General features: G+C 47.5%; 1 protein-coding gene across 1 annotated transcript; it reads right to left on the reverse strand.

Annotated features, from left to right (window-relative positions):
* Positions 1-16,470: 16,470 nt before the first annotated feature.
* LOC120961855 (BTB/POZ and MATH domain-containing protein 1-like) lies at positions 16,471-26,608 on the reverse strand. The gene is made up of 2 exons (XM_073507508.1): positions 25,646-26,608; positions 16,471-16,785 (listed from the first exon to the last, which is right to left on the reverse strand). The coding sequence occupies exons 1-2, from the start codon at positions 26,606-26,608 to the stop codon at positions 16,471-16,473; spliced, it is 1,278 nt and encodes a 425-aa protein (XP_073363609.1).
* Between the last annotated feature and the right edge of the window lie 962 nt (positions 26,609-27,570).

Consider the following 27,570-nt stretch of genomic DNA (forward strand, 5'->3'; position numbering starts at 1 on the left):
GGCTTAGTCAACGGGTCTGCAACATTCAGATCCGTATGTATCTTGCAAATTTCTATGTCTCCCACCTGGACTAAATCCCGGATGGAATTGAAGCGTCTTTTGATGTGGTTGGTTCTCTTGTGAAATCTGGATTCCTTTGCTAAGGCAATTGAACCAGTATCGTCACAAAAGATTTTCATTGGTCCCGATGCACTAGGTATGACACCTAGATCGGATATGAACTCCTTCATCCAGACTCCTTCATTTGCTGCTTCCGAAGCAGCTATGTACTCCGCTTCACACGTAGATCCCGCCACGACACTTTGCTTAGAACTGCACCAACTGACAGCTCCACCGTTCAATGTAAATACGTATCCGGTTTGCGATTTAGAATCGTCCGGATCAGTGTCAAAGCTTGCATCAACGTAACCATTTACGATGAGCTCTTTGTCACCTCCATACACGAGAAACATATCCTTAGTCCTTTTCAGGTATTTCAGGATGTTCTTGACCGCTGTCCAGTGATCCACTCCTGGATTACTTTGGTACCTCCCTGCTAAACTTATAGCAAGGCACACATCAGGTCTGGTACACAGCATTGCATACATGATAGAGCCTATGGCTGAAGCATAGGGAACATCTTTCATCTTCTCTCTATCTTCTGCAGTGGTCGAGCATTGAGTCTTACTCAATCTCACACCTTGTAGTACAGGCAAGAACCCTTTCTTTGCTTGATCCATTTTGAACTTCTTTAAAACTTTGTCAAGGTATGTGCTTTGTGAAAGTCTAATTAAGCTTGTTGATCTATCTCTATAGATCTTAATGCCTAATATATATGCAGCTTCACCGAGGTCTTTCATTGAAAAAATCTTATTCAAGTATCCCTTTATGCTATCCAGAAATTCTATATCATTTCCAATCAGTAATATGTCATCCACATATAATATCAAAAATGCTACTGAGCTCCCACTCACTTTCTTGTAAATACAGGCTTCTCCAAAAGTCTGTATAAAACCAAATGCTTTGATCACACTATCAAAGCGTTTATTCCAACTCCGAGAGGCTTGCACCAGTCCATAAATGGATCGCTGGAGCTTGCACACTTTGTTAGCCCCCTTTGGATCGATAAAACCTTCCGGTTGCATCATATATAACTCTTCTTCCAGAAATCCATTCAGGAATGCAGTTTTTGCATCCATTTGCCAAATTTCATAATCATAAAATGCGGCAATTGCTAACATGATTCGGACAGACTTAAGCATCGCTACGGGTGAGAAGGTCTCATCGTAGTCAATCCCTTGAACTTGTCGAAAACCTTTCGCAACAAGTCGAGCTTTATAGACAGTAACATTACCATCAGCGTCAGTCTTCTTCTTGAAGATCCATTTATTTTCAATGGCTTGCCGACCATCGGGCAAGTCAACCAAAGTCCATACTTTGTTCTCATACATGGATCCCATCTCGGATTTCATGGCCTCAAGCCATTTTACGGAATCTGGGCTCACCATCGCTTCTTCATAGTTCGTAGGTTCGTCATGGTCTAGTAACATAACCTCCTGAACAGGATTACCGTACCACTCTGGTGCGGATCTTAATCTGGTTGACCTACGAGGTTCAGTAATAACTTGATCTGAAGTTTCATGATCATTATCATTAACTTCCCCACTAATTGGTGTAGGTGTCGCAGAAACTGGTTTCTGTGATGATCTACTTTCCAATAAGGGAGCAGGTACAGTTACCTCATCAAGTTCTACTTTCCTCCCACTCACTTCTTTCGAGAGAAACTCCTTCTCTAGAAAGGATCCATTCTTAGCAACGAATGTCTTGCCTTCGGATCTGTGATAGAAGGTGTACCCAACAGTCTCCTTTGGGTATCCTATGAAGACACATTTCTCCGATTTAGGTTCGAGCTTATCAGGTTGAAGTTTCTTCACATAAGCATCGCAACCCCAAACTTTAAGATACGACAACTTTGGTTTCTTGCCAAACCATAGTTCATAAGGCGTCGTCTCAACGGATTTCAATGGTGTCCTATTTAGAGTGAATGCAGCCGTCTCTAAAGCATAACCCCAAAACGATAGCGGTAAATTAGTAAGAGACATCATAGATCGCACCATATCTAGTAAAGTACGATTACGACGTTCGGACACACCATTACGTTGTGGTGTTCCGGGTGGCGTGAGTTGCGAAACTATTCCGCATTGTTTCAAATGTAGGCCAAACTCGTAACTCAAATATTCTCCTCCACGATCAGATCGTAGAACTTTTATTTTCTTGTTACGATGATTTTCAACTTCACTCTGAAATTGTTTGAACTTTTCAAATGTTTCAGACTTATGTTTCATTAAGTAGATATACCCATATCTGCTCAAATCATCTGTGAAGGTGAGAAAATAACGATATCCGCCACGAGCCTCAATATTCATCGGACCACATACATCTGTATGTATGATTTCCAATAAATCTGTTGCTCTCTCCATAGTTCCGGAGAACGGTGTTTTAGTCATCTTGCCCATGAGGCACGGTTCGCAAGTACCAAGTGATTCATAATCAAGTGATTCCAAAAGTCCATCAGTATGGAGTTTCTTCATGCGCTTTACACCGATATGACCTAAACGGCAGTGCCACAAATAAGTTGCACTATCATTATCAACTCTGCATCTTTTGGCTTCGACATTATGAATATGTGTATCACTACTATCGAGATTCAACAAAAATAGACCACTCTTCAAGGGTGCATGACCATAAAAGATATTATTCATATAAATAGAACAACCATTATTCTCTGATTTAAATGAATAACCGTCTCGCATTAAACAAGATCCAGATATAATGTTCATGCTCAACGCTGGCACCAAATAACAATTATTTAGGTCTAATACTAATCCCGAAGGTAGATGTAGAGGTAGCGTGCCAACCGCGATCACATCGACTTTGGAACCATTTCCCACGCGCAGCGTCACCTCGTCCTTAGCCAATCTTCGCTTAATCCGTAGCCCCTGTTTCGAGTTGCAAATATTAGCAACAGAACCAGTATGAAATACCCAGGTGCTACTGCGAGCATTAGTAAGGTACACATCAATAACATGTATATCACATATACCTTTGTTAACCTTGCCATCCTTCTTATCCGCCAAATACTTGGGGCAGTTCCGCTTCCAGTGACCAGTCTGCTTGCAGTAGAAGCACTCAGTTTCAGGCTTAGGTCCAGACTTGGGTTTCTTCTCCTGAACAGCAACTTGCTTGCTATTCTTCTTGAAGTTCCCCTTCTTCTTCCCTTTGCCCTTTTTCTTGAAACTAGTGGTCTTATTGACCATCAACACTTGATGCTCCTTTTTGATTTCTACCTCCGCTGCCTTTAGCATTGCGAAGAGCTCGGAAATTGTCTTGTTCATCCCTTGCATGTTATAGTTCATCACGAAGCTCTTGTAGCTTGGTGGCAGTGATTGAAGAATTCTGTCAATGACGTTATCATCCGGAAGATTAACTCCCAGTTGAATCAAGTGATTATTATACCCAGACATTTTGAGTATATGCTCACTGACAGAACTATTCTCTTCCATCTTGCAGCTGTAGAACTTATTGGAGACTTCATATCTCTCAATCCGGGCATTTGCTTGAAATATTAACTTCAACTCCTGGAACATCTCATATGCTCCATGACGTTCAAAACTTCGTTGAAGACCCGGTTCTAAGCCGTAAAGCATGGCACACTGAACTATCGAGTAGTCATCAGCTTTGCTTTGCCAGACGTTCATAACTTCTGGTGTTGCTCTTGCAGGAGGCCTGGCACCCAGCGGTGCTTCCAGGACGTAATTTTTCTGTGCAGCAATGAGAATAATCCTCAAGTTACGGACCCAGTCCGTGTAATTGCTACCATCATCTTTCAACTTTGCTTTCTCAAGGAACGCATTAAAATTCAACGGAACAACAGCACGGGCCATTTATCTACAATTAACATAGACAAGCAAGATACTATCAGGTACTAAGTTCATGATAAATTCAAGTTCAATTAATCATATTACTTAAGAACTCCCACTTAGATAGACATCCCTCTAATCATCTAAGTGATTACGTGATCCAAATCAACTAAACCATGTCCGATCATCACGTGAGATGGAGTAGTTTCAATGGTGAACATCACTATGTTGATCATATCTACTATATGATTCACGCTCGACCTTTCGGTCTCCGTGTTCCGAGGCCATATCTGCATATGCTAGGCTCGTCAAGTTTAACCTGAGTATTCCGTGTGTGCAACTATTTTGCACCCATTGTATTTGAACGTAGAGCCTATCACACCCGATCATCACGTGGTGTCTCAGCATGAAGAACTTTCGCAACGGTGCATACTCAGGGAGAACACTTTTATCTTGAAATTTTAGTGAGAGATCATCTTATAATGCTACCGTCAATCAAAGCAAGATAAGATGCATAAAAGATTAACATCACATGCAATCAATATAAGTGATATGATATGGCCATCATCATCTTGTGCTTGTGATCTCCATCTCCGAAGCACCGTCATGATCACCATCGTCACCGGCGCGACACCTTGATCTCCATCGTAGCATCGTTGTCGTCTCGCCAACTATTGCTTTACGACTATCGCTACCGCTTAGTGATAAAGTAAAACAATTACATGGCGATTGCATTTCATACAATAAAGAGACAACCATATGGCTCCTGCCAGTTGCCGATAACTCGGTTACAAAACATGATCATCTCATACAATAAAATATAGCGTCGTGTCTTGACCATATCACAACACAACATGCCCTGCAAAAACAAGTTAGACGTCCTCTACTTTGTTGTTGCAAGTTTTACGTGGCTGCTACGGGCTTAGCAAGAACCGTTCTTACCTACGCATCAAAACCACAACGATAGTTTGTCAAGTTGGTGCTGTTTTAACCTTCGCAAGGACCGGGCGTAGCCACACTCGGTTCAACTAAAGTGAGAGAGACAGACACCCGCCAGTCACCTTTAAGCAACGAGTGCTTGCAATGGTGAAACCAGTCTCGCGTAAGCGTACGCGTAATGTCGGTCCGGGCCGCTTCATCTCACAATACCGCTGAACCAAAGTATGACATGCTGGTAAGCAGTATGACTTATATCGCCCACAACTCACTTGTGTTCTACTCGTGCATAGCATCAACGCATAAAACCAGGCTCGGATGCCACTGTTGGGGAATGTAGTAATTTCAAAAAATTTCCTACGCACACGCAAGATCATGGTGATGCATAGCAACGAGAGGGGAGAGTGTTGTCCACGTACCCTCGTAGACCGAAAGCGGAAGCATTAACACAACGCGGTTGATGTAGTCGTACGTCTTCACGATCCGATCGATCAAGTACCGAACACACGGCACCTCCGAGTTCAGCACACGTTCAGCTCGATGACATCCCTCGAACTCCGATCCAGCCGAGTGTTGAGGGAGAGTTTTGTTAGCACCACGGCGTGGTGACGATGATGATGTTCTACCGATGCAGGGCTTCGCCTAAGCTCCGCTACGATATTATCGAGGTGTAATATGGTGGAGGGGGGCACCGCACACGGCTAAAAGATCGTTGATCAATTGTGTGTCTAGAGGTGCCCCCCTGCCCCCGTATATAAAGGAGCAAGGAGGAGGCCGCCGGCCTAGGAGGTAGAGGCACGCCAGGAGGAGTCCTACTCCTATCGGGAGTAGGACTCCCCCCTTTTCCATGTTGGACTAGGAGTGGAGGGGGGAAGAGGTGGAGGGGAGGAAGGAAGGGGGGGCGCCGCCCCCCTCTCCTTGTCCTATTCGGACTGGGGGGGAAGGGGGGCGCGGCCCTGCCCTGGCCTCCTCTCCTCTCTTCCACCTAGGCCCACTAAGGCCCATTAAGTTACCGGGGGTTCCGGTAACCTCCCGGTACTCCGGAAAAATCCCGATTTCACCCGGAACACTTCCGATGTCCAAACATAGGCTTCCAATATATCAATCTTTATGGCTCGACCATTTCGAGACTCCTCGTCATGTCCGTGATCACATCCGGGACTCCGAACAACCTTCGGTACATCAAAACATATAAACTCATAATATAACTATCATCGTAACTTTAAGCGTGCGGACCCTACGGGTTCGAGAACTATGTAGACATGACCGAGACACCTCTCCGGTCAATAACCAATAGCGAAACCTGGATGCTCATATTGGTTCCCACATATTCTACGAAGATCTTTATCGGTCAGACCGCATAACAACATACATTGTTCCCTTTGTCATCGGTATGTTACTTGCCCGAGATTCGATCGTCGGTATCTCGATACCTAGTTCAATCTCGTTACCGACAAGCCTCTTTACTCATTCCGTAATACATCATCCCGCAACTAACTCATTAGTTATAATGCTTGCAAGGCTTATAGTGATGTGCATTACCGAGTGGGCCCAGAGATACCTCTCCGACAATCGGAGTGACAAATCCTAATCTCGAAATACGCCAACCCAACAAGTACCTTTGGAGACACCTGTAGAGCACCTTTATAATCACCCAGTTACGTTGTGACGTTTGGTAGCACACAAAGTGTTCCTCCGGTAAACGGGAGTTGCATAATCTCATAGTCATAGGAACATGTATAAGTCATGAAGAAAGCAATAGCAACATACTAAACGATCGAGTGCTAAGCGAATGGAATGGGTCAAGTCAATCACGTCATTCTCCTAATGAGGTGATCCCGTTAATCAAATGACAACTCATGTCTATGGCTAGGAAACATAACCATCTTTGATTAACGAGCTAGTCAAGTAGAGGCATACTAGTGACACTCTGTTTGTCTATGTATTCACACATGTATTATGTTTCCGGTTAATACAATTCTAGCATGAATAATAAACATTTATCATGATATAAGGAAATAAATAATACTTTATTATTGCCTCTAGGGCATATTTCCTTCAGCTCAGGATTCCCGAGGGCCATTGTGAGCTCGTCATTCTCTCTGTCTGGAACGAACATCCCTTCCTGTGCTGCATCGATATACTGCTTAAGCCTCTTGACTGGTATTCTCAAAAGCTCGTCCGTCCAAACGCACCTCCCTGATACAGGGTCCAATTTTCCGCCAGCCCCGAAGAACCAAGTCCGGCAACGGTCTGGCCAGTTCATTGTCTGTGGTTCGATCCCTTTATCAAGCAGATCATTCTCAGCCTTGGCCCACTTAGGCCGGGCTTTGAGGTAGCCACCTGACCCCGTGCGATGGTGAAGCTTCTTCTCCGCAGCATTCTTCTTGTTTGTCGCTGACATCTTCTTACTCTTTTCTGATGTCTTGTGGGCCACAAATGCGGGCCAGTGATCTCTGATCTTCTCATACCGGCCGATGAATTCTGATGTCTCTTCTTTGTCGACAAACGTTTTCAGCTCATTCTTCCACCTCCTGAATAGGTCTGCCATCTTCTTAAGAGCATGAGACTTGATTAATTGCTCTTTAACTGGCTTCTCCGGATCCTCCTCTGGCGGTAGGGTGATATTTGCCTTCAGCTCAGTCCAAAGATCATCTTTCTGCATATCATTGACATAAGACACCTCGGGGTCTTCCTTCTTAGGCTTATACCATTGGTGGATGCTGATCGGGATCTTGTCCCTAACAAGAACCCCACACTGAGCAGCAAATGCATCCTTTGTCCAGATGGGTTCAATCGGTTGGCCGTCGCGCGCGATTGCTGTGATCTCAAACCTTTCATCCGAGCGCAACTTTCTCTTCGGGCCTCGTCTCTTTACCGAAGTTGTGCTCGATCCGGAGGGCTAGAAAAAAGAAGAAAGACGAGAGTTAATTAATATGTGTACATACCAAAACAATGAATGCATCAATTAGCTAGTCAGCACAGGCTTAACTAATATATTTACCTGGCCGGACTCTGTTCGGTCACCGGAGCCGTCACCACGGGCTCCTTCTTGCACCAGCATTGGGTCACCGGAGCCATCATAATCATGTCTTTCCTCCTCCACTCTTCGATCACAGTAGCCTGCTTCTTCACCCTGTTCTTCCAGACCATCATTGTCGTTAAGATACGACAAGATATCACCTCCGGCTAAGATTATGTCCCCCAACACCTCTTCTGCTTGCTCGTCTCGTCCGTGCTCCATTGTTTCTGCAAATATTACAACATGGCAATTATTACACAAACATGACAGCAGGTGGATATATTAGTGCAAACGCAGACCTAGCTTATTCCGGGTTTGGGGTGGCCTCGGCAACGCTTCAAGGGTAGGGGCGCGGCGGGAGGGGGTAGGAGACCGACATCGTTTTTTTCTAGGGTTTGGGTGTCCTCGAGAGTTTTGGTCAAGCGAGAGGGCCGGGGGGGGGGGGGGGGGTGCTCCCGTGGTATAATTTATCACGGTCGAGAGGGGGTATAAATATCGACCGTCCATCATGTCGAAGTTATCTGGGAGGGAGTTATCGGGGAGGAGGTATATCGACAAGGACATACCCGATAAAAAAATAAGAAGACGAAGAAGAAATAAATAGAGGAGAAGAAGAAAGGAATAGAGGAGAAGACCGAAGAAAAAAAGAAGAAAAAGAAGAGGAGAAGAAGAAAGGAATAGAGGAGAAGAAGAAAAAATAGATAATAGATAATATATCTATTTTTTCTTCTTCTCCTCTATTCCTTTCTTCTTCTCCTCTTCTTTTTCTTCTTTTTTCCTCTTCTTATTTATTTCTCCTCTTCTTCCTGTCCTCTTCTTCTCCTTTCTTCCTCTTCTTATTTTCATTTTTCCTCTCCTTGTTTTTCTTCTTCTTCCTTTCCTAGCTAGATACATAAAACTTTTCTAAAAATGTAACTTTTGCATATATAAATCTTTTCCTAACTCTTTTACAACCACAAAAATTACTCCAACTTCATGACAGTACCCACACTCCATTTCACCAAAAAACCTTCTGATCCATAGTTCAAAATTTTCAAATTTCATTCAAATGAAATTTGAACCAGATTCAAATTCCTTGCTGAAAACCTATTCAAATTCCTTTCTAAAAATCTAACTTTTGCATATATGTATTCTTAAAACATCATTACAGTTGAAAAAATACATACATACATACAAAAAACATGTAAAAAATACATACATACATATATGAACATACATAAAAAAATACATATATCTAAAAAATATATTTAAAACATCATTACAGTCGGCGACGGCGAGGGCGCGGGCGACGACGGGCGCGGGCGACGGCGACGACGAGGGCGCGGGGCAGGGGCGGCACGCGTCGGGGCAGGGACGACGCGCGGCGACGACGTTGGGCGAGGGCGCGGCGACGGCGAGGGCGCGGGCGACGGCGACGACGGGAGCGGGCAACGGCGACGGGCGAGGGCGCAGCGACGGCGAGGGCGCGGGCGACGGCGACGACGGACGCGGGCGACGGCGACGGCGGGGGCGGCGGGCGGCGTCGGGGCAACCTGGCGGCATCGATGTGGTTGAGGGGTCGTCAGGGGCAACTGCGAGATGAAGATGAAATTTTTCAAAAGTGTTGGTTATATACCAAGAGCTTTGGTCCCAGTTCGTGGCACCAACCAGGACCAATGCACCCTTTAGTCCCGGTTGGTGGCACCAACCGGGACCAAAGGTCTTTGGTCCCGGTTGGTGGCACCAACCGGGACTAAAGGGGGTGCATTGGTACTGGTTCGTGGCACCAACCGGGCCCAATACACCCCTTTAGTCCCGGTTGGTGCCACCAACCGGGACCAAAGGACATGTGCTGCCCGCGTCGCGACCAAAGTTTAGTCCCACCTCGCTAGTTGAGAGAGCTCGAGAGTGGTTTATAAGCGCTGCTGTGCCAACCCTCTCGAGCTCCTCTCCATTGCAGGCTTACGGGCCTAATCTTGCACTGCTATGCCTGTGGGCCTGCTGGGCCTTCTGTGGGCCTGAATCCTGGCCCACTGATGGGTTTCTAGTCGTATTCAGGCCGTGGTGGCCCAGTAGGTGGCATTTTTTAATTTTTTTTCCAGTTTTTTGTTTTCTTTTTTGCTTTATTTATTTTATTTTGTTTCTACTTACAACAAAATACTTATTTATTTTATTTTATTTTGTTTCTAATTACTTATTTATTTTACTTTATGATAATTCTTTTTGCTATTAAAGTTTCTATCAAAAAAAGTTTTTTATAAAAATTCTTTTTGCTTTTAATGATTTTGAACAGAAAATACTTCGATAATTTTAGTTGCATCAATTTTATATGATTTTAGTTTCAATAATACTAGAGGTTTCTTATAATGTTTTGAACAGAAAATACTTTGTTAATTTTAGTTTCATAAATTTTATTAAAGTTTATTTTATTTTGTTTCTACTTATATATTTTAATAAAGTTTATATTATTTTGTTTCTAATTACTTATTTATTTTATTTGTTATTTTTCATGCACCATTTTTCATGCATTTACTAATTATTTGGAGCTATAAGACCTTAAAATTCAAAAGCATTTCAAATGAACTTTGAAAAGGTTGAAAGTTGGCATGGTATCATCATTTCATCCACATAGCATGTGCAAGAAAGTTGAGAGGGTTACGGCAAAAACTAGATGCACTTCGTGTACAAAACGGACAATGGTATCATACTCGTGTGTTACAAAGTTGGCATGGTATCATCATAATAGTTGCGGGAGAAAGTCTTCACTTTTTCTTTGCTTGTGTCATTTGCTTATTGCGCCGTAACCATGGATAATCTTCATCGTTTATCAGGATGCTTGGGTCAGCCTTGACTTTGAAGGGAGGAATTTGATGAAACTTTTCATAATCTTCAGACATGTCTGTCTTGCCCTCCACTGCCACAATGTCCCTTTTTCCTGAAAGAACTATGTGGCGCTTTGGCTCATCATATGATGTATTTGCTTCCTTATCATTTATTTTTCTCGGTCTGATAGACATGTCCTTCACATAGATAACCTGTGCCACATCATTGGTTAGGACGAACGGTTCGTCAGTGTACCCAAGAGTGTTCAGATCCACTGTTGTCATTCCGTACTATGGGTCTACCTGTACCCCGCCTCCTGACAGATTGACCCATTTGCACTTAAACAAAGGGACCTTAAAATCATGTCCGTAGTCAAGTTCCCATATGTCCATTATGGAACCATAATACGTGTCCTTTCCCCTCTCGGTTGCTGCATCAAAGCGGACACCGCTGTTTTGGTTGGTGCTCTTTTGATCTTGGGCGATCGTGTAAAATGTATTCCCATTTATCTCGTATCCTTTGTAAGTCAATACAGTCGAAGATGGTCCCCTGGACAACGAGTACAACTCATCACAAATAGTGGTGTCACCTCTGAGACGTGTTTCCAACCAACTGCTGAAAGTCCTGATGTGTTCACATGTAATCCAGTCGTCACACTGCTCCGGGTGTTTGGAGCGCAGACTGTTCTTGTGTTCATCGACATACGGGGTCACCAAGGTAGAGTTCTGTAGAACTGTGTAGTGTGCTTGAGACCAAGAATGCCCGTCCCTGCATATTATTGAGTCCGCTCCTAGCGTGCCTTTTCCAGTCAGTCTTCCCTCATACCGCGATTTAGGGAGACCTATCTTCTTAAGGCCAGGAATGAATTCAACACAAAACCCAATGACATCCTCTGTTTGATGGCCCATGGAGATGCTTCCTTCTGGCCTAGCGCGGTTACGGACATATTTCTTTAGGACTCCCATGAACCACTCAAAGGGGAACATATTGTGTAGAAATACGGGCCCCAGAATGACAATCTCGTCGACTAGATGAACTAGGACGTGCGTCATGATATTGAAGAAGGATGGTGGGAACACCAGCTCGAAATTGACAAGAAATTCGCCACATCACTCCTTAGCCTTGGTATGATTTTTGGATCGATCACCTTCTGAGAGATTGCATTGAGGAATGCACATAGCTTCACAATGGCTAATCGGACGTTTTCCGGTAGGAGCCCCCTCAATGCAACCGGAAGCAGTTGCGTCATAATCACGTGGCAGTCATGAGACTTTAGGTTCTGGAACTTTTTCTCTGGCATATTTATTATTCCCTTTATATTCGACGAGAAGCCAGTCGGGACCTTCATACTGAGCAGACATTCAAAGAAGATTTCTTTCTCTTCTTTCGTAAGAGCGTAGCTGGCAGGACCTTGATACTGCTTCGGAGGCATGCCGTCTTTTTCGTGCAAACGTTGCAGGTCCTCCCGTGCCTCAGGTGTATCTTTTGTCTTCCCATACACACCCAAGAAGCCTAGCAGGTTCACGCAAAGGTTCTTCGTCACGTGTATCACGTCGATTGAAGAGCAGACCTCTAGGTCTTTCCAGTAGGGTAGGTCCCAAAATATACATTTCTTCTTCCACATGGGTGCGTGTCCCTCAGCGTCATTCGGAACAGCTAGTTCGCCGGGACCCTTTCCAAAGATTACGTGTAAATCATTGACCATAGCAAGTACGTGATCACCGGTACGCATGGCGAGCTTCTTCCGGTGATCTGCCTCGCCTTTGAAATGCTTGCCTTTCTTTCGACATTGATGGTTGGTAGGAAGAAATCGACGATGGCCCAGGTACACATTCTTCCTGCATTTGTCCAGGTATATACTTTCAGTGTCATCTAAACAGTGCGTGCATGTGTGGTATCCCTTGTTTGTCTGTCCTGAAAGGTTACTGAGAGCGGGCCAATCGTTGATGGTTACAAATAGCAACACGTGCAGGTTAAATTCCTCCTATTTGTGCTCATCCCACGTACGTACACCGTTTCCATTCCACAGTTGTAAAAGTTCTTCAACTAATGGCCTTAGGTACACATCAATGTCGTTGCCGGGTTGCTTAGGGCCTTGGATGAGAACTGGCATCATAATGAACTTCCGCTTGATGCACATCCAAGGAGGAAGGTTATACATACATAGAGTCACGGGCCAGGTGCTGTGATTGCTGCTCTGCTCCCCGAAAGGATTAATGCCATCCGCGCTTAAACCAAACCATACGTTCCTTGGCTCAGCTGCAAACTCAGCCCAGTACTTTCTCTCGATTTTTCTCCACTGCGACCCGTCAGCGGGTGCTCTCAACTTCCCGTCTTTCTTACAGTCCTCACTGTGCCATCGCATCAACTTGGCATGCTCTTCGTTTCTGAACAGACGTTTCAACCATGGTATTATAGGAGCATACCACATCACCTTCGCAGGAACCCTCTTCCTGGGGGGCTGGCCATCAACATCACCAGGGTCATCTCGTCTGATCTTATACCGCAATGCACCGCATACCGGGCATGCGTTCAGATCCTTGTACGCACCGCGGTAGAGGATGCAGTCATTAGGGCATGCATGTATCTTCTGCTCCTCCAATCCTAGAGGGCATACGACCTTCTTTGCTGCGTATGTACTGTCGTGCAATTCGTTATCCTTTGGAAGCTTCTTCTTCAATATTTTCAATAGCTTCTCAAATCCTTTATCAGGCACATCATTCTCTGCCTTCCACTGCAGCAATTCCAGTACGGTACCGAGCTTTGTGTTGCCATCTTCGCAATTGGGGTACAACCCTTTTTTGTGATCCTCTAACATGCGATCGAACTTCAGCTTCTCCTTTTGACTTTCACATTGCGTCCTTGCATCGACAATGACCCGGCGGAGATCATCATCATCGGGCACTGGTTCCTCTTGATCTTCAGCAGCTTCCCCCCTTGCAGCATCATTGGGCACATCGTCTGGTTCCTCTTGATCTTTAGCAGCTTCCCCTGTTGCAGCATCACCGTATTCAGGGGGCACATAGTTGTCATCGTCCTCTTCTTCTTCGCCGTCTTCCATCATAACCCCTATTTCTCCGTGCCTCGTCCAAACATTATAGTGTGGCATGAAACCCTTGTAAAGCAGGTGGGTGTGAAGGATTTTCCGGTCAGAGTAAGACTTCGTATTCCCACATGTAGGGCATGGACAACACATAAAACCATTCTGCTTGTTTGCCTCAGCCACTTCGAGAAAATCATGCACGCCCTTAATGTACTCGGAGGTGTGTCTGTCACCGTACATCCATTGCCGGTTCATCTGCGTGCATTATATATAATTAAGTGTGTCAAAAACCATTACAGAACATCATGAATAGATAATTAAGTGACAAAATTAATAGAAGTTCATCATCACATTAAAACCAAAGTACATACATAGTTCTCATCTAACAACATATAGCTCTCCAGAGCATCTAATTAATTAAACCATACATTGAAACTATGTAAAACATTTCAATGCGAAAACAAATGCGAGCATAATCGCAACCAAGGTAACAATTGATCCAACGGCATAATGATACCAAGCCTCGGTATGAATGGCATATTTTCTAGTCTTTCTAATCTTCAAGCGCATTGCATCCATCTTGATCTTGTGATCATCGACGACATCCGCAACATGCAACTCCAATATCATCTTCTCCTCCTCAATTTTTATTTATTTTTTCCTTCAAGTAATTGTTTTCTTCTTCAACTAAATTTAACCTCTCGACAATAGGGTCGGTTGGAATTTCCGGTTCAACCACCTCCTAGATAAATAAAATCTATGTCACGTTGGTCGGCATATTTGTCATAAACAATAAATGAACAAAATAGTTATAAAAAGATAATATATACCACATCTGAATCATAGACAGGACGAGGGCCGACGGGGGCGGATACCAAAACCATCGCACTAATAAGAAGGAATAATAAAAGTAACAAAATTAGGCAAGTATCTATCTAAAGTAAGAATTTTCTTTCTTTCAGAAAGAAGATAAGAACAAGAGGCTCACCACGGTGGTGCTGGCGACGAGATCGGCACGGGCGATCGACGGCGGTAAAGACGGGGACGGGACGTGACGGACCGCTAAACCTAGACAAATCTCGGGGAAAATGGAGCTCGGAGGTCGAGTTTCGAGAGGAGAAAGATTAACTAGTGTGGCTCAGACATTTCATCAAACACCTCATGTGCATAGGAGGTGAGCTAGAGCACCCAAATGCCCTCCCCTCGCCGGCCTTAAAAAACAGAGCACTGTGGAGTGCTCTGCTGTGGCGATGGGGTATATATAGGCAACTCATTTGTCCCAGTTCGTGGTAGAAACCGGGACTAAAGCTCAGCCTTCTGTCCCGGTTCGAGCCACGAACCGGGACCAATGGTTGTGGGCCAGGAGCGAGGACCATTGGTCCCGGTTCGTGCCTAGAACCGGGACAAATGGGTCCATACGAACCGGGACCAATGCCCACGAGGCCCCGGCCGCCCCCCTGGGCTCACGAACCGGGACGAATGCCCCCATGGGTCCCGGTTCGTGACTGAACCGGGACTAATGGGCTTGCCATGCCCGAACGAAAGCCCTGTTTTCTACTAGTGTGTAAAAGGTTAGGCAATGCAACATAGGGGAAAAACATCCTCTGATTCCTCGCCTTCTCACCTTTCTCCTTTGCGCTACCGTTACCAAAGGAGAAAAAGCTTTAATCTCACCAAATTTTAGTGCTCAAGAAATAAATCACACTTACAAGTGAAACCGAATTTTAGTCCAAGTGAAACAAATTTTAGGACACATGGAACAAATCATAACTTCCACCAAAATAAAAAAATGGGCCAATTGGTACAAAATCATAGTCCACTTAACCAAATAATATATGCAAAAATAGAACAAAACTAGGACCATATACGTAAAATAAAAGGACCCTAATAAGTGTCACATGTGCGGCACGAGCACATGGCAACTCCGAACATTATTGATAGCAAGTTTAGTGACGTGAGGATGGCAACTTTAGTTGTCAAGCGTGGCAACTTCTTTCCGGATGGCAAGCTTCAGTTTATTTGTTTGTTTTTTTCTTTTCGGATGGCAACTTTAGTTGTAAAAAACGTCAGAGGCAGAGTGCTTCGTGCCACACGTGTAGTACTTATCATTTGGGAAAGAAAAAGCACCCGCCAAAACACCTTTGCTAACATAGCAAGGTTAAAAGTGTGAAGGTCTCTAAACCCCATACCACCATTCTTCTTCGGAACACACATTTTTCATCATCCAAGCAAATGCATTTTTTCTTTCTTCTCCATGTCCCCATCAATACCCCGATATCTCATCGGTAATTGATTTACAGATTCCTTTAGGCAATTTAAACATAGACATAGCATATGACGGAATTTCTTGTGCCATAGATTTTAACAAAAATATTTACCTTGCACTGATAGAAATTTCTTCGTCCATCCCTTTAGCCGCTGACAAACTCTGTCAAGTAGATGCTCAAAAGAGTCACTTCGGTCTACCCCAACCATCGTGGTGAGACCCAGATACTTATCTGACAAAGTTTTAGTTAATATATCCAGAATTCCGCAAACACCTTCCCTGGCTAAAACCCTAGTGTTAGGACTGAAGAAAATACTTAACTTTGTTGTACTCAAACGCTGACGAGAGATAGAAGGACTGTTGATCATCCCTTACTACATTGCTACTTCTAAACTAACACTACCATTGATCAGCCCTTACAACTATAGCAAAGAAAGTAGCTATGTTGCTACAAGTGGCATATCTTCATAACTATTTGTGCTGACTAAGTAAGTAGCACCATTTAATTGAGCCATTTCATCCTTTCTTTAGAACTATAATCAGACACAACACTCAGCAGTATAACACTTCCAAACCTCATCTTCAGCATAAACAACACTTCTCTCCCTAATCCTAACAGCATAGCTGCTTGTTTCTTGGTCAGGGCAGCTGCATTACTCTGACTGGATACATTGGCTCTGCCTGAACATGCAATCCTCCCCCTCTCACATGTTTCTTTCTTAAGTTCTTCCCTTCTGTCATCTGCTACACCAATTGCATCAACAACAGCATCACCCACAAGAGTACTTGTACTAACCAGGTGCTCCACAAACTCTAGCTCCCAGTGCCAGAAATCACAGTTTATCTATTAAGCACACACAAAAATTTAGAAAATTGCAGCTAACAAAAGTCGAACGTAAACCTAAGACAACAAGAAGACATCGACTTACACTGATCTTCTTGCACTGTTAACACCCAACCATCGAGGTAGAACTTTATCATCTTGCCAGAATCAAGGCAAGGGATCAGTGGCACCACTACAGAGCAGTCACGCACAGCTGGCCAGATCAAGCTGGAGGAGGACATGGTGAAAGAGGTGACGGTGACGATTGGGCCTAGATGGCGCCAGCGCTGGTGGCCGGCGGGGTGAGGGACGATGGGGCCATTTGGGAACTAGGGATTTGAGGGGAAGACGAGACCATGTGCGGCTCGGGTGGGTGCAGTGCAGTCTAGACCAGGTGTGGCTCGAGTACGTGCAGTGGAGCATGGGCCGGATCAGCTGCGGTGCGGCGTAGATAGGGCTGGATCGCTATTACCAAAGAGAAAAAAACAAAGTCAATACCGGACATAAATTAAAAACCACCAACTTGGCATGCCTAGTTAGAATCATTTGAGGATAAATTCGATTAGGGATAAAATGTTGCACAAATATTTAAAATAGGGGTATAAACCAATGATTTTCTCGAAAATGAGTAAAATATGTTAGTTTGGTGAATCTTGGGGGTAAAAATGAAAATAAATCTATATCATTTGAGGTTACATTTTTTTGCATGGTAATACATGTCTCATTCATATCATAAAGATCCAAGTACAAGTCACGTAAAGAATGACATGACAAAACTGAAAAGATAGCAGAACGTCTCTGAGCCAGACACCAACGCCTGTCGCCGTCCTCCGGCACCACCACAATAGTCACCAGAGGAAAAAATGACGGACCACCTTCTCACCCGAGCTCGACGCGGCGCCATCGCTGATATGTAGCTTTGCGGACCTCCAAGGTGGCTCATCAAAGGTGAAGCCATTGCGTGGGGCAACACCCCGGACACGCCATCGAACTCCAGTTCTGGCACCCCCAACACGACTGAGATGCCGAAGCAGGAAACCATAACTGCCATCCATCAACCACGAACACAACACATGTTCCGTCTTCCAGATGTCGTCGATGCAGAGCACAATCTGCATCCGCTCCTTGACTACATCCCAAGGTCCGCGCCAACGATGGAGCAGATGTCGTCACAACAGTGGACACCGAGGACACAAGTCCACCACAAGGAAGCCGCCAACGCCACGACATCCCCGCTTGAACAGATGGTTTCCAAATCCATCACTAACCATAGAGACCATCACCTCGCCGGAGAAGAATCTAGAGCTTCTTTATTCAGCATCGCCATCGCTGGCACCGAAGCCAAGACGTCGAACGATCCAAAAACTTAAGCTACTAGGGCCCTAGAAACTAATGCTAAAATGATCCACACACGCGGGATCCGGCGACCGCCCCTCACTGTATATTGTGGGAATTGCACGATGTATTGCTCTCGTGCATAGGCACGTATATATGATGTACAAAGGTGGGCCACGGACCTAAGCGTGACGCCAAGATCCATAGTGCCACAGATATAGTGGAGAATCCGCTTGGCGGCAGCCCAGTGAACGTCTCGAGGAGCATGCATATGAAGACACACTTGCTGCACGGCATACTGGATCTCCGGTCGAGTCAGGGTGAGGTACTGGAGAGCACCAACGATAGACCGATAGAAAGCATCATCTGAAGCAGGAGAACCGTCTGTGGCAGAAAGCTTGGCCTTCGTATCAACAGGCGTAGCGGCGGGCTTGCAGTTAAGCATGCCGGCGCGCTCCTGGAGCTCGTGAGCGTACTTCCGCTGATGAAGGAAGAAGCCATCCGGACGGCGCACCACCTCGACACCGAGGAAGTAGTGCAAAGGACCCAAGTCCTTGACGGCGAACTCAGCACGAAGACGAGCCGTGATCTGACTGAGGAGACCAGCCGTACATGCCGTTAGGATGATGTAGTCGACATAGAGAAGCAAGTAGGCCGTGTCAGAGCCTTGATGATAGACGAAGAGCGAGGCGTCCGAGCGGGTAGAGCAGAACCCAAGCTCGTGGAGAAACGCCGCAATGCGCTGGTACCAAGCGCGCGGAGCCTGCTTGAGTCCGTACAAGGACCGCGAAAGCAGGCACACATGGTCGGGAAGCGCCGGGTCAACAAACCCGGTGGGCTGCTGGCAGAAGACCTGCTCCTCGAGGTGACCATGGAGGAAGGCGTTGGAGACGTCCATTTGGTGCACCGGCCAAGCACGGGAGACCGCAAGGTGGAGAACCGTGCGTATCGTGCCGGGCTTGACGACCGGAGCGAAGGTGTCGGTGAACTCGATGCCAGCACGCTGTTGGAAGCCACGAACGACGCGGCGCGCTTTGTAGCGATCAAGGGTACCATCAGGACGGAGCTTGTGTTTAAAGACCCACTTCCCGGTAATCACGTTGGCATGCCGGGGACGGGGAACAAGCTGCCACGTCCGGTTGCGCAACAGGGCGTCGAACTCCTCTTGCATCGCAGCCATCCAGAGCGGGTCACGAAGAGCGGCTCGAACGGAGGACGGCAACGGCGACGGCTGAGAGGTGGACGCCGCATGGACGTAGTCATCCGAGGCGTAGCGCGAGCTCGGGCGAAAAACGCCCGTACGGGCGCGGGTGACCGGACCGGCCACAGGCGCCGGGGGCGCCGAGGAGGCCACAGGCGCCGGGGGGACCACTGGCGTCGGGGGGACCGGGGGCGCCGAGGGGGTCGGGGGGACCGCGGGCGCCTGGGGAGCCGCGGGCGTCGGGGGCGCCAACGTCGGGGGCGCTGGGGGCACCAGCGCCGCGGCTGGAGGAGGCGCTGCATGCGGGGGGCGCGCCTCAAAGCCAGGGGGCGGGCCAAGAGAGGCGCGCGAGCGCTCTGGGTGAGGCGTCGAGGAGCCCGCGTCACCGGTGGCCGGAGGAACAGGCAGGGGTACCTGGTGAAATGGAAACACATGCTCATCAAAGTAAACGTGCCGGGAAGTGAACACACGGTGGGAGACGGGATCGTAGCACCGATATCCCTTGGAGTTGGAGGGGTAGCCGATGAAGATGCAAGCGACAGAACGAGGTGCGAGTTTGTGAGGAGCGGAATCGGCAATGCTAGGATAGCAAAGGCACCCGAAAATACGCAAGCTATCATAAGATGGGGGCGTACCGAAGAGAAGATGGTGAGGTGCATAGTTCCACCGTGGGCGGCAAGGGCGAAGGTTAAGGAGAAGAGAAGCAGTAGCGAGTGCGTCCGGCCTGAAACGAGGCGGCACGTTAGCATGGAACAGGAGCGTGCGAACGCAGTCGTTCAGGGTGCGAAGGACGCGTTCGGCTCGACCGTTCTACTGGGAAGTATACGGGCATGTGAGACGAAAAACTGTGCCGTGATGCGACAGAAAAGTGCGGAAAGCAAGGTTGTCGAACTCTTTTCCATTGTCAGTCTGAAAAGCAAGGATGGGACGCCCAAACTGCATGCTGACATAGGAGTAAAAAGCCGTCAAAGTGGTGAATGCATCCGACTTTCTGCGCAAAGGAAAAGTCCACACATAATGAGAATAATCATCAAGGATAACCAGATAGTATAAATAGCCCGAATTACTAGGAACCAGAGAAGTCCACATGTTTGCGATGGTGGTGGAGTTATTAAACGGGGGCGAACATGTTTGCCGACACGACAGGCATGACAGGTGTGATCCTCTATCTTATGGCAACTGAAACTGAAACTCCTAAAAATATGACGAAGTGTGACGGGGTTGGGATGACCCAAACGAGCGTGCCAGAGATCGACGCCGGCGGAGAGAGCAACCGGTGCGGTGGTGGAGGTGGACGGCGAATGCACCGGATAGAGCTCGTCGAAGCTGTCACATCGGTGAAGTACCATCCTGGTTCGAGCGTACTTAACACAAAACCCAAGCTCGTCAAATTCAACAGTAACAGAATTTTCACGAGTTAAATGACGAACGGAAACAAGGTTCTTAATAAGATGAGGTGACACAAGTATGTTAGACAAAATAATAGGCATGGAATTGGAAGGAAAAAAGTGTGCCCGACATGTGTGATAGGGAGTGTGGAACCGTCGCCGACAATGATGCGGCGGTCAGTGGTGACGGGAGTGAAGGAGGCAAGATTACCACGATGAGCAAACATGTGAGCCGTAGCCTCGGTGTCCATGTACCAATCATCACCTCCGGTGAAGTTGTTCGGCGTAGGAGCGGCATGCAGTGCGGGAAGGAGCACCGGGTCCCAGGGCGCCGGCGGCAGGGCCGGCGAGGGGGGCGGAGACGCCATGGGGAGGCCGTAGCCACCGCTTGGCAGCGGCGGTGGGTACTCTCCAGCGGTATGGGAAGCAGCCCTGACTGCGAGTGCGGTGCCAGGTAGGCCGGATGGCCTGCCGGAAAAACCTGCTGGCCCACTGACAGATGCGGAGCCCCGTACATGGACGCGTCGAACGCCCCACGCAACAGCAAGGGGTCAACGGGCAGGTCGGCGCCGGCGGCGAGGCGACGACGGACTGGCCGGAGAGCGCCGGCTGTGGGGCGGTGACGTACGCCAGCGGGGGCAACCGAGCTGAGCTGTGTGACAAGTCGGGACGGGCTGGCGGGGCCGTGTCGTAGGGCAAAGGCGGGACGCCACCCGAGCCTGATTGCTGATGAAGATACGGGGCAGCACCTGGTGATGCGTATACGGAGCGGCACCGTAGAAGCCTGCAGACGGGACTCCATACGGAAACGGAACAGCGCCCGGATGACTGGTGGCTGGAGTGGCGCCGTATGAGCCCACCAGCGGCTGAGCGGTGGAGTCGCCGAAGACCGGCGACGGTGACGCGGCGGAGACCGAAGCAGTGGCAGACATGAAGGCGCCGTCCAGAGAAAGCAGCGGCGAAGAAGCCAAAAAACGGAGCAGCGGCGGCTGGCGCGCGGCTGCGGGCGATACGCGGCGGCAGCAGCGACCTGGCGATGCGTGGCGGCTGGGCGGACGAGGCGTGCGGTAGCAGCGGCTTGCGATGCGATGCGGACGGGCGGGCAGCAGCGATGCGGGCACGCAGCGTAGCGGCTAGCGGGCCGGATCGATCAAGACAATCACCGGCTACACACGTACGTGCTCGTACGTCTAGAATCCATTAAGGTGCCTGCTTGCTTGCCTAGCTAGCTTGCACTACGCGTTTTGGCAGGCGCGCGGGAGGATGGATGGATCACGGCTAGCTCGGGGTAGCGAGCGCGCGGGCGGCTGCCGGCGCGGAGGGCGTGCGAGCGGCGGCGAGCGGCGGCGACGGCGGCGGCGGAAGCGAAAAAGAAAATTTAGAAAACTAATACCATGTATATTAGGAATTGCACTATGTATTGCTCTCGTGCATAGGTGTACAAAGGTGGGCCACGGACCTCAATTATACAAGAAATTAGGAGGCGGACCCAATACACAATATGCACATATACTCAACACTCACAACCAACGACCAAGAGCTCGCCGGCGGAGGGGAGCCGCCGGAAGACGGCGCCGAAAGAGTTGTTTCTCTTGGCGGCGGCTCTAGGGTTCCGTCGCTAGCCAAAGAGGAACCAGCGTCACGCCCTGTTCATTTGAGGTTGCCTACAAAGCTACTTGTGTCTTGTAGACACTTCTATACTTAAATACTGAATTTAGAAAAAACAAGGTGGCTTTCCATGAGTGGCATAAGATTCTACAATAGTTTTTCTTCAGGATGACACATCATTTTCTCAACCGACAATACCCCGCCGATTGGAAAGTCACAAGCAATACAACACATGAATAAGCTTACGTGGTACAAATACTGAGAAGAAAAATGAAGAAATGCCATCTTGTGTCTTTGTTTCCCTCCAGTATCCCAGATTTGACAAATACATTGAGCGGTGAAAGGAAGAAATTTAAGGCTAGCATGGTACACTCGCAAGGATTATCACTCCAATCTACGGCAGTTTTTCCTTCAGTCGAGCTGTTGAAAGCATACATATATACAGGGTCTGTGGATGTCATTCTGGAAGTGTGAACTTGCATGCGAGTTTGGTATTCATTCATTTTGCAAATCATGTATCAGTAGGAGTGTTTTTTAGGAGTTCATGTGGAAACATCTTGATTTCATGCATGCATGTATGTTCATTTAGTGGTAGAAATGTTACCCGTGCTTAATATTAGTGTGATGTAGCAAGCAATCCATGTAGAAAACCAAAATGTGTGATCCCTAGTCAGATTTCAGTCTCCACCTTTGGTACTAGTCAGATTTTTTTTAAGGATACATGCTTGGACCATTTTCTTTTTTTTAAGAAATTTTCTCATTCAAATCACGAATCAGTACAAAGTAATTGACCATTACAAGCACACTGAAACGCAAACACAAAGGACCATGAACACCTAGAGTACCCTAAGACAACCATAACACAAGAAGATCTCCGGAACCCTGTGTCATCATCCCTAAATCTTGAGAGAAGACCCCTGTAGCAGAAGGATCTGCAACCAGTCGCAAACAGGTCATCATGTTCGACCACGGTACAATTGCCGCCATGCTGCTTCCTCCTTTCTTGACACCAGCGCTGAGAAGGCATGGACATCAATCCAACACGCATGCAACAGCCGTCGCCATCTTTGGCCTTGAGTACCGCGAAAAGTGTCCCTTCCGGAAGGAAGAGAACTCGAGTCATCCGACCGGTCCAGCATCGCGGCCGGGCCATCCGCCCGGACAAAGCAGGATCTCCCACCAGCATCAGCGTAGAGGAAGGAGAAGAACAGCAGCAGCAAATCATACCAACAAGGAAGAAGAAAGGTCTTCGTCTCCCTGCCTCCATCGCCCATCTGAGGATCCAAACGGCCAGTGCCGATGGACCTCCAACCACCATAGCCCGCGACCTCGACGAGATCCGGGGATCCCCAACACTGCTGGCTCCTAGACGAAGGCAAAAGCCTCGCCTGACCGCGAACGGAGCCCGGAGAAACTTATTCCGACGCGATACCACCGTAACAGCCTCGGCAGCGTCTCCCTCAACCCTAACCCTACCACACACCCACCTAGCGAACAGACCCGAGGTTCCCCCTCCCTCCCGCCGCCGGAGCGGCCGACGGAGAGAGAGGGAACCGGCAGCGTCACCGGCGGCGCGCAAGGGATCCCTCTTCGCCTTCTTGATCGCCTAGATCCTACTTTTCCGGGTGCGAGCGTTGTCACGCAGGAGGTGATTGGGAAACTGCTTGGACCATTTTCAGTACCAAAGGGAAGGGGAAGAAAACTCGTTCCGCTCGGCGATCCACGGCGCGTTACGACCGAGAGAAGAAGCCGAAGCCGCAGCTGCAGGAACGCCTGCTCCTCGGGACGCCACACGGTCAATGCTTCTCTGTGTCGTCGCTGGAGCCACAACCCCCGCTGGCGGGCCACTGCTCGCAGCACTGGAGCTCGTAGGGAGGATTGATTGTTTGGCTTGCGGAGGTGATGGGCGTGTCGTGGATGTCGAACCACGACGGCATCGATCAGCATGCCACCCGATGCAAGCGAAAGACAGACAGGCCAGGCACGGAATCTGCAGTTTCTGACTTCCATTGAGCGTGTTGATTTGTGACGAGGGGTTGACCTTGGATGCCACCGTCAATACCCAAGAATAATTGTGGCGCCTCCTCCAATAATTCAGTGCTAAACCCAAACATGTTCGGAAGTCAATAACAGAAATTTCATGTACAACAAATAGTTGGGTTCCTGCTGGCATCGAAACGGATTTTCAACCCTTGCTCATGTAAGTTCTGAAATACAATGCCATAAAGAAAAACTTCTGAAATAGGACGTCCTATGTCATCAATCAAAGGCCAATGTCAGTTAGAGTAACACTGGGAGAGAAACTCTGGAAGAACAGAACTCGGCTCCGATAGATATTGCCCAAATTCTCGAGGATAAACAGGTGTTATGGACTATGGTACAACACCTGTTGGCTGTTGGTGCAGGTATGCAATGCAACTACCTAGCAACAATAGGCTATCTAGAAACAAGTACTTAGTACTTTATTAGCTGCATTTTGAGTTCCAGCCGCACATGTTTTGGTTGCCTAAGCTCAAATCATCCAAAATTAACACAGGATCCAAAGTTCTCCCTGCTTCCAATCCAAATCTACAAAGAAGAAAGGAAAAAACCCGATAACAACATTCAAACTAGATACCCCTATTGTACAACAAAGTTGTGAGCACTATCTTGGGTACTCTGACATAAATGTTCTCTTTGCATATAATAGTGTATAATTTGCACTATTTTTTGCGGGTTATAATTAGCACTTTGCATAGACTGAAATTCAACAATTGTTTGCATGACACAACATACTAATGCAACGTTACACTATTGTACAGTACTACAATTCACAATGGATATGGTTATGGCGGTGCTGTTCATTGATAATTAGAAATAAAAAGAACAACAAAAGGGGAAAAGATGATGATGGTAAATAGTATATTGTTTGGACAGAATATCAGCACATTACAAGAAAACTAGTGAGCTAGCATGGATTCATATACAAGTTTAGCAAACATATTTTCTGATAAATCAACCAAACTCACCAAAATACCTCTAAAAGGACTAAATATGACAAGACAACCTGGTCTAAGCTGGTCACATTTTCTAATAAACCTACTCATCTCCTTCCAATTATCTGCGAGAAAATTTCGGGACTAGGCAACATGACTTAAGGTGTTATGTTGCAAATGACCAACAGATGTTCACAAATCAACTAGTACGTAGCGAAACTTTATTGCACGCCTGACATGCGATCAGATTCTTGAGTGTATCATCAATAGTCAGGCGATCAGACTCTTTGATTGCCATGCGTACATGTCCTTTGTTCTAGCTAAGAGAAGAGTTTGATATACTCAACGCATGCTTCTCTGAGCTTGCTGCAATGATGCTGGTCAGCTAGAGCCAATGTGGCCCCAACGCTCTTAGCATCGAGACTCTTGCATAGCATACTCTCACACATCAACTTCATCCTTTCCATGGCATACCTATCTGCAGCCACGATCAAGTGCTTAATTATCTCCTTCTTGTCATGGTTGTCAAGGTCATGCATGACAGGCAATGAATCTGTATACATGAAGTGAAGCAATGCTTTGAAAACAGCTGGTTGCATGTCCTCAATCTGCATGCACTGTTTCTCACTGTCCCCCATTGGCCCATAGAGCTCCGCATCCAAGACTGGAGACCGCAACGCGAGCACAATCTTATGCGCATGGAAGGTCTCCCCATTGACAATGATCATCACATCGGATCCTTTGTTCCCCTCTAGCAGTTTTGCCAGATTCTTCAACAAGTCAGACGGCGGCACCTCGATCTCCGGCGTCTTGGTGGCGGTCGCCACGGTTGGTATTTCCTTGAGGAGAACGGTCAAGTCGCACTGAATCAAGAGGCAGTCATCCTGCAGGTATGGGGACGCCTCCAGGATGTCCCTCTTCATGAACTTGGAAGCCCCCCTGAGATGGTCGATCCTCCATGAGTCGAACGCCGGGAAGGACGACGGCCTGGAGAAAACTAATGACGACGACCCGGTGGCCCGGTCGGTCAGCCTCAGGTCGTACAGCGCCCTCACCGTGGATTTCTTGCTCTGAAGCTCAACGAAGACTGATACATAGTCGTTGGTTTCAGAACTGAATCCGTCGGGGTAGTAGCGGATGCACCAGTCGTAGCCGCCGACGGCGAAGGTGGCAGATCGGATGAAGTTGCCGATGCCGAGGCCCTTGTGCAGCCTATAGCCAGCGACCGTGAACACGTGCGTGCCCCGAGCCATATCAGGGATGCACGCCGACGCCGTAGTCGCCGTACTCGGCCTCTGCAATGCCGACATTGCCGGTGCTTGTGCGGAGGGAAAATTAAGGAGGCGGTGGCGGTGGCGGCGAATAGGGTTTTTGTCAGCGACTTCTGCTCTACCGACTGGGCTGGACCTCTCCTCTGTTCTTTTAAAGAGGGCCTTGATCTCCTCTACTCTGGGCTGGACAGGACTATGGGCTGCTACCACTTGGGCCGGCTATTTTCGTCTAAAAATGTATTCTTCCGCTAATTTTTTCTCTAAAAGTGTACCCTTCTAAAAAAATTCAAAAACATTTTTCTTCCTTGCTTCCCTTGGTCGGGTAGTTTCTTGATCCAAAACAACCATAGCTTGACACAAACTTTTCTGCCCAAACTTCTTTACCCATCGCTCACAACCTACACGACACAATGACGATCTACAAAGTCTTATGTCGTGATTGTCTTCTGCATGTAAGGATGAGCCTAGTGAACCAGCCCATGACGGTCAAGGTGTTTCACCGATTGTTTCATCAATCAGGCTTCGGGAATTTGCTTTGCGCATTTAAAAGAATGGTTGAGTGGAGTACAACGTGGAGGCCTACGTCTTCTTCCGCTCTCGGTAGGAGGCATGCTGAGCTCGCGATGCTCTAGATGGCCAGGCTATCTACGATGGGTGCTGCATTCTCCCCATCGATATCGTATCATCTTCATCCTCTTAAACAATTAAGTGGCAAGCATCAGCACCACCTCGGTGTTTTTTATTATCTTGCAAATTGATGATATTCTCCACCTCTGCACCTCTATCTTCCTTCTCTGGCACTGGCGGTGCTAGAGCAGAATCGAAGGGGGGGCCAAATTGATGATATTCTCCACCTCCGTATCAGGGATGCACGCCGACGCCGTAGTCGTTGTACTCGGCCTCTGCAATCCCGCCATTGCCGGTGCTTGTGCGGAGGGAAAATTACGGCGGCGGCGAATAGGGTTTTTGTCAGCGACTTCTGCTCTATCGACTGGGCTGGA

This window comes from Aegilops tauschii, chromosome 2 (assembly GCF_002575655.3).
Source record: "Aegilops tauschii subsp. strangulata cultivar AL8/78 chromosome 2, Aet v6.0, whole genome shotgun sequence".
NCBI classification, from domain to species: domain Eukaryota; kingdom Viridiplantae; phylum Streptophyta; class Magnoliopsida; order Poales; family Poaceae; genus Aegilops; species Aegilops tauschii.

Excerpts from the sequence above, each read along its gene's own strand:
- LOC120961855 (XM_073507508.1), bottom strand. The coding sequence starts at position 26,608 with ATGTCGGCATTGCAGAGGCCGAGTACGGCGACTACGGCGTCGGCGTGC. Across the intron at positions 16,786-25,645 it reads GCAAGCTCAGAGAAGCATGC|CTAGAGTTTGTGGAGCACCT; the intron begins GTTGAGTATATC and ends TGGCACTGGGAG.